The sequence below is a fragment of the Temnothorax nylanderi genome, unplaced genomic scaffold (genome assembly GCF_030848795.1).
Source record: "Temnothorax nylanderi isolate EJ_2023f unplaced genomic scaffold, tnyl_v1.0 TNYL_tig0235_pilon, whole genome shotgun sequence".
Lineage (NCBI taxonomy): Eukaryota > Metazoa > Arthropoda > Insecta > Hymenoptera > Formicidae > Temnothorax > Temnothorax nylanderi.
Window position 1 is genome coordinate 215,387 of NW_027249297.1, and position 14,146 is coordinate 229,532.

The 14,146-nt window shown below is 38.3% G+C and overlaps 2 protein-coding genes across 5 annotated transcripts; both read right to left on the reverse strand.

Annotated features, from left to right (window-relative positions):
* Positions 1-785: 785 nt before the first annotated feature.
* LOC139779620 (sodium-coupled monocarboxylate transporter 1) lies at positions 786-9,820 on the reverse strand. Of its 3 annotated transcripts, none has more exons than XM_071718025.1 (9): positions 9,694-9,820; positions 8,959-9,180; positions 7,817-8,162; positions 5,955-6,109; positions 5,020-5,160; positions 4,689-4,797; positions 3,808-4,029; positions 3,064-3,578; positions 786-2,705 (listed from the first exon to the last, which is right to left on the reverse strand). In XM_071718025.1, the coding sequence occupies exons 2-9, from the start codon at positions 9,177-9,179 to the stop codon at positions 2,612-2,614; spliced, it is 1,803 nt and encodes a 600-aa protein (XP_071574126.1). In that variant the 5' UTR covers position 9,180; positions 9,694-9,820; the 3' UTR covers positions 786-2,611. The 3 variants fall into 3 exon arrangements, with proteins under 3 accessions (XP_071574126.1, XP_071574124.1, XP_071574125.1); XM_071718023.1 differs by having other exon boundaries at positions 8,959-9,189; positions 9,626-9,820; XM_071718024.1 differs by having other exon boundaries at positions 8,959-9,216; positions 9,626-9,820.
* Positions 9,821-10,250: 430 nt separating this feature from the next.
* LOC139779619 (KICSTOR complex protein ITFG2) lies at positions 10,251-13,164 on the reverse strand. 2 transcript variants are annotated; one of them, XM_071718022.1, is made up of 7 exons: positions 12,955-13,164; positions 12,798-12,885; positions 12,501-12,726; positions 12,130-12,242; positions 10,946-11,703; positions 10,634-10,868; positions 10,251-10,552 (listed from the first exon to the last, which is right to left on the reverse strand). In XM_071718022.1, exons 1-7 carry the CDS (start codon positions 13,011-13,013, stop codon positions 10,373-10,375), a joined length of 1,659 nt encoding a protein of 552 aa, XP_071574123.1. In that variant the 5' UTR covers positions 13,014-13,164; the 3' UTR covers positions 10,251-10,372. The 2 variants fall into 2 exon arrangements, with proteins under 2 accessions (XP_071574123.1, XP_071574122.1); XM_071718021.1 differs by having other exon boundaries at positions 12,130-12,413.
* Positions 13,165-14,146: the final 982 nt, after the last annotated feature.

Consider the following 14,146-nt stretch of genomic DNA (forward strand, 5'->3'; position numbering starts at 1 on the left):
GCGCCTGTTAATATTTGAACGTCATATATATATAAAAAAAAGAATTAACTTATCTGCTTAAATAATATAAATTTAAATTAAAATAATTTTAAATAATTAATGTAAGTTTAATAAAAATATAGGTTTATAAGTTTAATAAAAATGTCTCTCCTTTCTATCTTGCATTTTAACTGATTTTCACGCATAACTGTCACGCATTTAAATGTTATTATTTTAAAGTCCAAAGAAATATTCTAGAAAATATATAGGTATGTTAAATTGACTATTTAATCGAACATCCCGTGACATGCAGCAAGCTTGTCTAATAATATCGGCTACGACGCGACGGGGCGGATCGGCGTGCATCTCATTGACTGACAATGAGAGAAATCCTTTCGGCATCTGCCAAAGAGAATCGCGATCGGCGTGTCCTTCCTGAAAAAGCGTGTCCCGATATAAATCCGACGGCCGAATGTTTGACAGAATAATTTTCACGTTAGCGGGATGCATTATGCGTCTTTATACTAGCGCCTGACCGTGCGCATTGTCGCCGAAATAAGCCGTATCCCGCCACGACAGCTCCCTGGTCTTTTATGCTCGTTTCGCATGTATACAGCGACTCTCTCCCCCAGAAACCTTGACCGTATAGTAGTAGCTACGACCCAAAGCTGGAAATTTGTCTTCGACCTATGCCGCAGGCCCGCAGCGGAAAGTCTGCGGGCCAGGGGCGCAGAACTCCAGGACGAAAGGCTCTTTAAAGTCGACTCTTAAAAATATAAGAGTTGTAAAATAAAAAGTCATCAACGTCATGTAATAATATTTTTAGAAGCTATATACAAATCGTAGCTGAATTTTGAAATATGGCAGCTATAGGCTATAAACACATATACACGCACAACACGCGCTCACGCCAGAAATTAAGATAGGACAAAAGAAAAATTAAAATAAAAATTATATTAAAAAACAGATAGAAAATTATATTTAAAAAAAAAGATAGAATAAGAAAAAGAAAAATTATGAAATAGATTATATATCTATAATAATATCTATATTTTATATACATATATATATATAAAATATCTATAATATAGTATAGAATTAACGTGAAGCATCTTCGAATAATTTTTCCAACAATAGATTGGTGGCTACTTTCTGCGCACAATATTCTTAATTTTCGTCACTTTATTACGTGACTCCTAGGTTTGACGCATTATTTTTTGCTTTCGATATAGGCTTATTTTTTTCATCGGGTTCACTCTCCAATCGCTCTATCTTAATAAATAAAAAAATAATAATTGGCACGAAGGATTACCGAGGGCGGGGCATAACCAAGCGCCGCTTTCAAGAGATACTTGGTGTATAAAGAGGGGCGATATACGACAACGTCAACCACGAGGAGGCTGCGCGATCGGGCCTCTCAGGTCTGTCACTCGACACCAAATCAGACAGAATCTGTCAAAAATCTGTCACCCGGCCCACAATGCGAGGCCGGGTCCCTCTCAGTTCGGGATTTTACCCACACGTTGAAATCAGACCGGATAGAAAGGGGGAACGCGGCGAGGAGAGCTAGACGGGGGGAGGTTCCCCGAAACTCGCGCATCGGTATGTAAGTAGATGGGTCTCTGTCGCCTATATTTGACACCTTTCAGTCCAATAAAATAAAACCGCTCCGCGGTGGAATGTGGTCGCCCGCTTCGAGACAGAAGCGTCGTTTCTCCGCTGGAGACGTGGAATGTTCTCCCGCGAGGAACAGTCGATCGGGGATTTCCTACGTCTTCTGCGAGTTGGCGATCGCTGATAAGGGTCCTCCCTTTCGTCGTCCCGAATTCGAAATGATAAGTCCCCCTCCCCCTCCATCCCCTCTCCCGTCAAGTTGGTGGCCTAGGCTCGCGCGTCTCTCTCGAGAGACGAGAAAAGTCTTGGAAATTTGTCACGAGTCCGCTGCGCGACGGCACGCTCTGGCGCGACGACACACACACCGATCGATCCATCGCGGATTTTAAAGAGAGAGACTCGACGAATGACTCGACAAAAACTCCCGCAGCATTTACATTCTCTAATCCGATAGGCATCGTTCCTCCAGATGTTTCAGATGGAGCCGGGGACTTGTTTGTATTGAGATGCGTGGGGCAGATATATAATCTAGTCAATTTGACACCCTCATCGACGTTCTAATGGGTGCTTTCAACTCCGAGGACGAGGCCGGTTAGATGCAGTTATCTCTCCCGGACAAATGCGTCCGCTTGTCTGTCGATCGCTGTCCCCGTCAGTCCCCCGTACAATTTATGTCGTTAAGAATTTATTGATTGGAGCCTTTCTTCCTCGGACGGTTTACGGAAATCTCTCTCTAAACATCTTAGTATCAATATGTTGATATATTGAAAGCTCGTGGACTGGCCTATAAATTTATTCGGTGGAAACTATATTTCGATAGAAGTTTTTTTCTTTACGTACTAATGTATTTGATATAGAGAATACGTAATATTGTTACAGAGAGATCATAGAATTTGTAATCGAACGATTTTCCAAACGTTTAAGGACATTTATATTGTGTGCGTGCATGTATGTGTGTTTTAATGAAGTCTTGTAAGGTCACGGAGAACAAGTAAGGATGGAATCAAATATACACGTTTCAAGATTTCAGTTCTTCTTTCTCTGGATTAGTTACCAACGCTGTTGGCACCGTATGTAATGACACTTCCATGTATTTTTTCGGTGGGAAAAATCTGAAAATGACGAGAATATATGGATAAGAATATAGCGAAAAAAATTAGATATTTATAAATGCATAAATAGTCAAACGCGATTAAAATACTCGAAATAAGTTGAGTCCAACAGTCAAACTTAAATATTTGATGCAACGATTTATGATATAAATTTTAATAGTTCGCACATCTCTAGTATCTATAAATAGTCTATATAATATATTCTTTCCACCAATTTTAGATACAATATGTGTGGTATGAATAAATTTACTTATAAACTTTGATTAAAAAATTGAAAAAAATATCTTTGTTTTCTTTTTAATTTCAAAACGTTTTAAACAAAAATCTATACGTCGTAACAAAGTATTCTCAGACATACCTGGTCATGAACGGTGGAAAGTGATCTGGGTTAATGTCGTTTAAATCAGGTGCGCCGCAGAGGAAGCTGACTACCGTGCCGATCACCATCACGATTAGGGCCCCCAGCAGCGTATAATACATGAAGGATATCCTGTACATGAAGAAAGGTGCGTCTACAGACTCGACTTGCGTCGGATTCTGCGTGGTCGTCGTTACGGTCGTACGATTAAACAGACCGGGCCCGTTCAGGCAGCCCTCCGTCGTGGAGGGAAGCGGCTGGTAATAGAGACGGCGATTGGCCATGTGCCATTGTGCGCCGACGATGATCCAGATCATCGTCACCATCGAGACCAGTCCGCCGGCCACCGCTCCCTTGGTCGTCGCCCAGGGCATCAACATCCCCAGCGAGAATAGACCCAGCATCGCGCCGGCCGTGATACCGGTCACGGTCAGTGACAGCTGGAAGATGTCGCCGAGACGGTCCACGAGGAACACCATGCCCACGCACAGGATGCCCAGGAGTACCACCGTGATCTGGGGATGACATAAACCGTTCTGGAATCGCCGGGACCGTCGCGGACGTGTTTATAATTTCGGAATCGAACTGTAAGAGATATACATCCCCGAATTGTTTCTACTCTTATTTGTTTTAGCGAATATTTCTCGCTTAACATTTCTTTCTGGAAAAATGGAGGAGAAAGGAAGACCGCGAGTCTCTTATTTTCCTTGCGGTTACGAACCGCAATATATTACGCCTTTGTACCTTCATAATGTTGGCGGCTCTAGTCTCTTTGTCGTTGCTCTCTGGCATCCAGGGATCGATGAAATCCTCGTAAATCGTGCCGGTGACTGTGTTCAACCCGGCGCTCATCGTCGAGAGACCGGCGCTAACCAGACCGGCGAGAAAGAGGCCAGGAAGTCCCGGAACGTTCGCGGCTACGTCCAGCACGTAATACGGCAATATCTTGTCGCTCCTTGCTACCACCTGAAAACAAGCTAATTCTCTTCACTGGAATCTTCACGAAAGGCGATTCGTTTAATCCTTGATTGCTCAACTTTTTAATCTTACTTTAATTACAGGATTTATCGCATTTTTAGGATGTGAGTATCGTTGAAGGAGATAAGAGAGATGTATATAAAGAATCTCAGAAAGGAGTTTAATAATACGATAAATCTAAGAAAGTTTACTTTACTTTTAAATAAATTTGGAAAAAATTCTACCACGGCTTTAATCTCTTGCGCTGTTCAAAAGTTAAAGAAGACATCAATGATATTAAAATCTTACAAAGAGTAATTTTGAAAAAGATATATTGTTAACTATAGCGAACTGTTCTTTCGAAGTGAACAATTCCTTCCATTTTCTTACATTATCAAAAGTAGCGAAGGTATTTGTGATGCTTGAGTTAAATAGGATACTTTAGAAACTGTCTCTAACTAAACTTACAGTAAAACTGCATGTGCAATCTTTCGGTGACTCGGTTCTAGTATAGTCATCTGCTTATATTTCTTTAACTTCAGTCGAGTATATACTTATACCATCCTTTCAAAACTTGGTTTGATGTCTTCGCAAGTCTTATTTACGCACTTAGCGTATACGGCTTTAGAGTGCGATAAAGGCTAATAAACAACGAAGTCGAAACTTACGTGTGCCGTTATGGGATCGCATTTGTGATATCTGGCGTACATCGTGAGGCCGGTGAAAACGGAAATCAGTTTTACAAATATTAGGCCCACAGCCAGGACCCATATCGACCTGCGAAAATGATGCGTAAAACAACGCTGGTTATTTGTCTTACTTTTATCACGGTAGAATATTTTTTGTTCAAAATTTTTTATATATTTTTATATTCGCGGCAAGACTTTTTCTTGAGTTTTTTCGTTTGACAAGCGATTGTTTTACCACGAAGTTGCTCAACATTTGAATGATGCTACTTATATCATAAGTGATTTCAAAAAGCAAATATTTTGCACTTACTTTTGCGCTTCTTTGATAGTAGGTACTGCCAGAAATCTTTGCATAGAAACCTGGCTGATGCCCAACCCTGCCAGCCATGTCATTACCATTCCCACTGACATGCCCCAGAACGAATTTCTGGTGAAAGGACTCGGATCCATACTGTATGAAAGAGAATTGAGAATATTAGTCAATTTATTTAATAAGATACCAATAATTAGATTATCAATTTATAGTCAGAATAACGATATTAGATCGTAATTAACTGCGAGAATATATTAGGATATTAAAGTTATGATTGCATATTAAATTACGATTATTATTCTATAAATTTTACGTATTGAATAAACGTGTTAAGTTTTATTAATGACAACACAATTGCGAAAAGAGCTACCGTACGTTAAATCCAACATCGTGCGAGTAATGTTTGATATCTATAAACAATAAGTGGTTGAAATACAATGCAATTTAATATCTACAAAAACGGAAACGCATGCATTAGAAAAATAGCGCGCATTTTTGCATTTCTCGAGATCGGTTTGCAATCGATACATCTTGATTAAATAATTCTTGATGAAGCAATGCTATATCCAGAAATACGAGTAAGTTCGCACATTGCAATATTCCTTGGTTTGCTCATTTTTAATACATTCACCGCCAAACATGTTTTAGCTGATTTTCCATTCACGCTAGATTAAATAATTTTACATTAAAACAAACAATAAAATACTTGATTTTTATAGTGTTCAATTTATAGTATTGAGTTGCACAAAAATATGTATGAAATATGATATTTACTTGACAGTCATTGATGATTGACAAAAGTGACTGTCATGGCAATGAATGTGTTAATTAACAAACAATGCCCTTTCCCCTTTCTCTCTCTCATTAATAAATTGTAACTAAGTTGTAACAAGTTGTAAATAAGTTGTAAAAAAATACACCTGTTCTCTTACTTCCAAAACACAATTCTACCGCCCTTCTCGGCTATCCTCCAGGTCTCACCGACGCCGCCCACGGCGATCGTTCCCAGTATCAAAACGGCAATGAGACTTCCGACAGTCACCGTCATCTGAACCGTATCCGCCCATACGACAGCCTTCAGACCTCCCTATATAAGATATATATATATTTTTTTTTCAAAGAGAGATTACTCGTACAATAAAGGTATCAGTGTCAGTCACGGCGCGACGTGCACTGCAGAATCAAACGGTCGGGGAGTCGGTGAAACGTAAACCCGGGGGAGAGATCGCAACACAATTGCATAATGATGTTACAATACTTAATGCAACGGGACGATATGTGTATTTTATAAATCGTTATCAATACAAATTTTTTATCATATATCAAGAAACCTACGCAACCGGCGTAATAGTATCATAATATTTTAATAACAATGTTGATTTTACAGCGTGGTATGCAAATTGCATAAACGATTAATTATAACGCATAGCTATTCGTGTTAAGCTTGTGTATTCTATAAAAGAGTAATAATCGTCAGCAAATATTAATATTATTGCATATAATAAGCCTTGAAAAAGCGCTTGTTCTTCTTTATCTCCAGAAATATCGGAGTTATCTTTACGAAGCAAAGCGATGCATGATCTATATCTATGCACATTTCGCACACACATCATCATCCAGCGTACTATTATTCAAACAAGCCCAAGACGAAGACAAATTACGATCAATCTCGTCATCGTTTTTGTGTATTTTATTCAAGTGGCGCGGCGATGCAGTCGTCAGTTTGTTGACGCGACATCACATCGTAAATAATCCAGCAACCTGCGAAACTGATAAGACCGCCACAGTCATGTTCAGCAAAATCTTTTTTAAATAACCGTTTATTCGATGGTCGTCGCGGCTGTACGTTTCGTCTAAGTAAACCGTAGGTCTGTTTGTTTTAACTGAATTTCTTGAGAAAAAAAGAAAAGATGAACTGTGTGCAAGAAGTTGAGCTAAAACAAACAGGCCTCGTGATATTCTTATTCGACAACGCGTCATGGCTTCAAGATGACGCGCGCGAAACACGTGTTCTATCTCGTGATTTCGCGGCCTTCCAATTACCTAGGCGTGATTCTACGGTTTTTACGACCTCAGTTTCAATATATATGCAGCACGTGCGAATGTTAATAGACGATAACGGTGACCAGTATTGTCCGTTTGAAAAGGATTAGTGATTTATTTCGAAAGCTTCAATGTTCGAATTTTCTCAGTTTCGAATCTTCGAAACTTCAATACTTCAACCTTCGAAGCTTCGAAGAATCAAAATTATACAATTATTAATTTAATATAATAGTACCGCGATATAGACATACATTTATAAAGTTAAATGACAAAATCCAAATAAAATTTCTAATGTTGCAATTATATGTCGCTTAATTATGTCGCAAATATATTTCGAAGCTTCGAAGAATCAAAATTATATACAATTATTAATTTAATATAATAGTACCGCGATAGACATGCATTTATAAAATTAAATGACAAAATCCGAATAAAATTTCTAATGTTGCAATTATGTCGCTTAATTATGTCGCAAATATATTTCGAAGCTTCGAAGTTAACTTTGAAGTTAAGTTTCGAATCTTCGAAGCTATCAATTAAAAGTAACAGCCCTCGTTTGAACGCAGAATATAATTTGAATGTCCCAAAAAACACGTAAACTTGCAAAAATATTGAGCGCTCTCTTTCTCAAAGAATTCAAGGAGCAATGCAGATTTTGCGATCTCCGATTAGACCGACAGACATCCATCATGAAAATTCGAAAATTCTTAAAATGATAATTATAATCGAAATATCTAGGCATATCACTTACGATGGTCGTGTAGAAGATGCACACCATGCATATCACCGGCGCGACGTAATGCAGATTCATCCCGGTCGCTTGCGAGAAGGCTAACGCCGGCACGTAGATTATCAACGGCACGTAGATGACCAGCGCGAGGGTGTAGAGAAAGGACGCTAATTGCCGGACCGGCCTGGCGAATCTCATTTCCAGATATTCGAAAGTACTCGTCAGCTGCAGCTTGTAAAACACCGGCAGGTATACGCTTACGATTATGAAACAGCTGATGAAAGATGTGAAAATGCACACCGCGTATTGAGTTCCATATTGGTACACCTCGGAGGGGACGCCGAGCAAAGACACGCCTGATATATGACTGAAATAAATTTTGTCTCCATTAGAAATGGATTTTTTCCTTAATATTATTAACGATTAAATATTATAGGAATTGCTTTGATATATTCGAAGTGTTCCTTTGAATTCAAATTTTTCTTTTCAATTTGAAATTAATTTTTCGTCGGTAGAGTTTCCGTCGTGAGAAAATAATTTCTGTAAGTAATTAGCGATTAAAAATAAAAAGGCTTCTTGCGAGCTGAGCTTCAATTGAAAGGTAATAAAATCTTATTCTTTAATCAATTTTAATAGAATTAATTAAAAGCCTAATTAGAAAAAAATTATAGAGACATTCTTCAATTTTAATTCGCGCTTTCTTTTCTCTTATCTCCAAAATATATATTTCATAAACTTTCTCTAATCATAATCTAGCTTTTCTCGAAAAACATCGCAAAATAAAAATAAAACAACACTTAGCGCATTATATTCTCTATTTTTGACAGAAAGATGTCTTTGTGTAATTATAATATTCCTCGCTAATAATAGTCGATTTAAATAAAAAGATTTTGTTGTTAAAAACATATTCAATGACTTTTTGAAACCTTATAAAAGTTATAAATTGTAACAAAAGTTACGAACATACATTAATGAATTGAAATAAAGTTTTACACATATAGCACAATTTTAAAATAAATTTTAAACTAACAATAAATAATAAAAATTATTCGATCAGAGATTGCTTATATCAAAAGTAAACTTTCAAATAAATGATTAAGAAGAAATTGCATTTTTTTATTTGAGCGATAAGGCGATAAGATACGCGAAACGTGTTAAGTCACCTCGCTATCAGGCTCATGCTAATTGGAAGAAAGGACATAGTTTTTCCGCCGAGTAGGTACTCGGTGGTGTTGTCCTGCTTCGTGCTGAAGAAACCGAAGTAGATGCCGATGAGAACGCTGATGCCCAGCAGACCGCCGAACAGGGTATAATCGGTCCATCCGAAAGTGAGTTCTTTCAGCTCGTGGCCCGCGAAAAACGGATCCGTGCCATTGACGTTCATCCTGAATTCACTAGCTCAAAAGATTCGCGTTAAGGGACTATTTCAGAGAAAAATAACGACATGTATATTACAGTTACACGCGCAAAAGGTATAGCCGCTGGATTATCTCGCGTTCTACGTGGGAAACTCGTTTCAAAGATAGAGGGTGAAGCTCATTAATCTTCCGCTAAGTACATGAACGCTAATTAAACTGAGTTATTAGACTGAGAAATATTGGGAGTATTCCCAATAGTGTACTTTACGTATCTTAATAATATTTAGTAATATTATTTTTAATTACTTAGCTTAAGTGATGCTACTTTAATTACTTAGTTTAAAAGTAGTCTTAATTTATTTTTCGTTTGTTGAAATAAATTATGTCGTTATTTTATATTCGAATGGAAGTACGAACCTAAGATGATCTTATCCTAAATTTTTTTGCGAATGCTATTGCCAATTATACGTACATATTTCGATTACTTTCTTCTTACTGTAGAGCGATCTGAGTTCCGCATTAGTGTCTGGAGTAACGTACTGCGCCGGCAACAAAGCGACTGAATTTCGGAAAAGTGTCGTTTACGCGTCCACGATCTAATCATGTATGTATCTAATAATAAAACAGCCTCGCTGGAATTTGGAAAAGTACCGAACGAAATCTGCATACCCACTGGCAATGATGACGTGAAATGCGATGCTATATGTTAGGCCGATATTCAGCTGTATCAGCTTGATTTACGGCACCGCAGATAAAACCCTGCGGCTCGTAAATAGACGAGAATCCTTAAATAGGCAGGCGTCTTTATGCTGCACTCTGCGCCAAAATTAATTTCATCACCGATATCGTCGCTGGCTTGTTTGTCAAAAATTTGCACGAACTTTCGGTCGTATATCCTTCGCGATAACGCAGTGACGTGTCCCATAAGAACGATCGCACATGCGATTCCTGTCGAATATGAGAGATACCGAGGTAGAAACATGTTTTGTTATCACGATCAGAATCGAACATTTTTTAATTGGATACAAATATTTTTTATCGATTATAATTTTTATACTTAAAGATATAAAGATTTAAGAATAGTGATTTAACACATGTACCAGAATATGTTTGTTTTATTACACATTTTTGCCTATATAAGCCGATTCTTAAAACAGATGTAATGATACATAAGAATCACGCTCTATATATAATTGTAATAACGTTTGCCTGCCATATGTTACTGTACGCCATACAGCAACCATTCAGTTAACTGTTGTATCTTTTGCTGTTTGTCATTTATATTACACTCGCCCAGTAATTTCTCTAAGACGTGCGTTTCATCAGACTCAAAGTCCTTCATGGGATTCAAAGGAGTGATCGTCATGCTTGGCAGAGTGACGTCATAATAAAGAAAAATCTAAAAGATAGAAAATACATGTAATTATCATTGTCACAATTGTGAATGACATTAATTAATTCACTTGTTATGAATAAAAACCTTGTTACTGAAGGTATTATACACCAGGCTGGGGCTAGACGTTCCCGGAATCACGTTATAATTTCCTGTGCAAAAAGCTCTGACCGGTTCTTCAAATTGAAAGCGCACGCTATGTCGTTGTTGATCCAAGATGTAGGTCTGACCATCCCAGGCACAGGCGATTATCTCGTCGGAACTATCACCTGTGACGTCCAGTCGACACAGAGCGAATATCTGATGATCTACTTGCATAGCCCTGTAAGAAGAGAACAATGCGATATATTGGCAAACATACACAGATGTATCTAAACGTCGCTACGCGTGATTGCTTACCATAAAATTACCTCATCTTGTACCAACATAATAGTTCCATCAAGCGTTGCCAAGGCATAAGGTTTCCCTTTTGGAGCATTTTTACTAATGACTTCATTATTTAAATCCATGTCTTCTTTTATGATTTCATCCTGTTGATTCGATTTATTGATATTGCTGCTGTTGTTATTATTACTATTATTTCCATTATTATTATTATTGTGGGAGAAATTTTTAAAAGATGGTAACAATGTATCTTTCATAGGTTTACTATCGTATTGTCCGAGAATAACATTGCCACCGATAAAGTTGCCATCCATTTCATCAGTGCTTGAAGACTCGACGGGACTATAAAATCTAACTGGTCCCGGATTTTCTGCTGTAAAATCTCTACCATACTCGCCGGCCATATCCAGACTATTCTTTCGAAATGCCGGTTGCGAGTAGTTCCTTTTGAACTCGAGCGATGCAGGTTTGAAGGTTTTCACGTCTAGTTGGCTATCGTCAGTGAAACTTTGCTTCGGCAACTTATCTTTGAGTATGTAACTAGACATTTTAGGTTCGATCGTCGAGATAAACGGCGTTACTCCCGGCTCTAAATCCCCGATAATCTCCGTTGAAATATTTTGATTGCGCATCCTAGATATCCCTAATGTCTGATAATCTACAGCCTCGCAGGAACTATTCTTTGATTGACAATCTTCAGGATTGCACTTAATCCGCATGAACGTACCGCCAGGTTGTGCAACCAGTAGAGTTGGCGTACCATCACCAGTATGCTAAACAATAATTTATGTTGTATCAACATCGTTTTAATGTCTACTTATATAACTGTTATATTAAATAATGAGTATAGGGGAAAAACGATCAATGTTCATCTGGAGTAATTTCGAGAATTTTTAAATTTTAATTTTAGGACATCAGATATCTTGAGAAACTATTGAAAAAAGTACTGGCAGTAAATATCGGAATGCATAACGTTTTTCCCCAGCATAGTACATCTTTCAGCCTCAATTCCAATGAATGTAACTGTTCTTAATCAAAACAGATAAGAATTATGAAAGTTCTTTGAAAATGCCACAAGATAGCATGATCGGGATCAATTTCGACAAAGAGTGGACTTTGATCGTTTTTCCCCTGTACCCCTGTACTCTTCAAATACTTTTACATAACATATAATGGAGTCTGTGTTTCAGTCGACATACTTGCAACGTAACCGTGCCTATTTGATTAGTGCACTCCCATTTATTTAGGCCAACTAACTTTCCTGTTTCTAAGTCAGCGTTACTTGACCATCTGTAAGATCTCACAACACGATCTGTCAGACCAAGTATCATCTCATTAGCACCATCTTTATCGACATCAGCTATCAGCACTGTCTTTGTATTAGTTGGGATTCTTTGTACATGCACACATTCCATTTTCCCAGAGAGTTCATTTATTTCATTAGTATTGTCAATGTGTTCCGTGCTTTGGGAATTTCCTACGTCTGCACAAATATATCCTATGAGAGTTATCTAAATCTTTTGTTATTTGAGTTATTTCATAAAGTGTACCTTCTGAAACTCAGACTTACCAGTACTTGTTTTGAAGTTGTCTTGCTCGTTTATATCTTTACCAATATGTTGGCCCACAAGCATGTTAGGATTGTTGGGATTGACAGATCTGGGGCTGTAAAATATATGCGTCCATCCATCGCCACAGATGACCACAAGCGCATTGCGTCCGTAATTAAAAATATCTCCAATTGCTACACTAGTTATAAGACCGAGGCCAGTTATCTTCTGCCATAATTCTGATCCCTGTTACACAAGAACAAATGTTATCTATAGTTTGAAAAGACATGAATTTAAGTAGTCACTAACATATTTACCTTGAAGATATAAAGTTCTCCTTCAACAGTGCCAACAACTAGTTCATTATCACCATCGTTATCAACATCTCCTATAGTTAAGCCATGCCTGCGCGCAGTAACAGTAATTTTTATTGTAGACTATTTACCAGGCTAAAATGGCAATGATTGAACTTACCTGCATACAGTACCGGGTAATTCCCATTGCAATCTCTTTACAAAGCTAACAGCCCTCATGATTAGGTTTCGCAGGATGTAACTGTTGCCATCGATTTGGCGGCCAAACTATATGAGTAGCTTTCGCCGTTACCAGACCCAGAGATATCGGCCCAAAGGTATTAGAGTCCATAGAATGTCCAACGTGATCTCCCTCCAGCCAGCAGTGGCCGTCCGGCACCTGTAATCACAAGATTGAAATCAATTCACAGACAAAGAATGGCGATATACCAAGTCGATAGCGATAGTGTGTTAGAGCCCAAGCATGTGTTATTCGCTGTTATGTACCCAATATAATTACTTCTACATATCGTATCCATACTTGAAAGGCACTGATCTTGTATCCGTGCGTGCCTATAATATCCCCGGCGAGTCCCACGACTCGCTTGATGAGCGTCTGATTCGGCACCTTGGGGGACACGATGCAGACTATGTCGCCGCGCTGGATGTCTCGATTCCGTATGGCCCAGCGATTCAGGAACACGTAATCGGGATACCGTAGATCCGGATTCAGCGCGGGTTGCATGGAGATCCCTTCCACCCTCGCGACATACCCGACTGTGTCGCAGAAAGCAATCCCGATCGGGATGCCGATTAAGACATTACGTAAAAAACGTGGGATTCTCATTTATCAAACCTTCGAAGGGGAGAACATGCGGAGCGTTCTTCCGTCCTCAATGCGCTCGGTCCGGCAGTACGAAGGATCGACCATCACTTACGTTGCCTGTGCAATTGATTTGATCTTAAATATCTCAAATCTCACTATAATTATCACAACACAAGTTAATGATAATGTATGAAGGGTATGAAGAACCTTTTGTATAGGTTATGTGTACGAAATTTCCTGTATATCGCAACCGACTCAGTATTTTGTGAAAAGAACGTTCAGGAATTTAAACCGAAATATTTTATATGCGTGAGAAAGATTGTTTCCTTTTTCTGTTAAATTGGAAGCAAAATGAGGAGGAAGAAAAGTAAGATGAGACAGGTGAAACATTTAAATGTACATACCGTTTTGCCTGCGTGCGGAGCACCTGCGAGATTAAAACTAACAGAGTCAAATCAAGTATTAAAGAAATCTGCATTTGATAATAGAATAAAATTCGTAATTTAATCTACGGTTTAAAAAATATAAAGATTTATACAATCTTTTC

Bases quoted from the DNA above. Each gene is read 5' to 3' on its own strand.
- LOC139779619 (XM_071718021.1), bottom strand. From the start codon at position 13,013: ATGAGGGCTGTTAGCTTTGTAAAGAGATTGCAATGGGAATTACCCGGT. The intron at 12,727-12,797 runs GTAAATATGTTA...CTTGTGTAACAG, and splicing joins GAGAACTTTATATCTTCAAG to GGATCAGAATTATGGCAGAA. The intron at 10,869-10,945 runs GTAAGCAATCAC...CTCTTCTTACAG, and splicing joins CAAGATGAGGTAATTTTATG to GGCTATGCAAGTAGATCATC.
- LOC139779620 (XM_071718025.1), bottom strand. From the start codon at position 9,179: ATGAACGTCAATGGCACGGATCCGTTTTTCGCGGGCCACGAGCTGAAA. The intron at 8,163-8,958 runs GTGACTTAACAC...AATTTATTTCAG, and splicing joins AGCATGAGCCTGATAGCGAG to TCATATATCAGGCGTGTCTT. The intron at 2,706-3,063 runs GTATGTCTGAGA...CGTCATTTTCAG, and splicing joins TTTCCACCGTTCATGACCAG to ATTTTTCCCACCGAAAAAAT.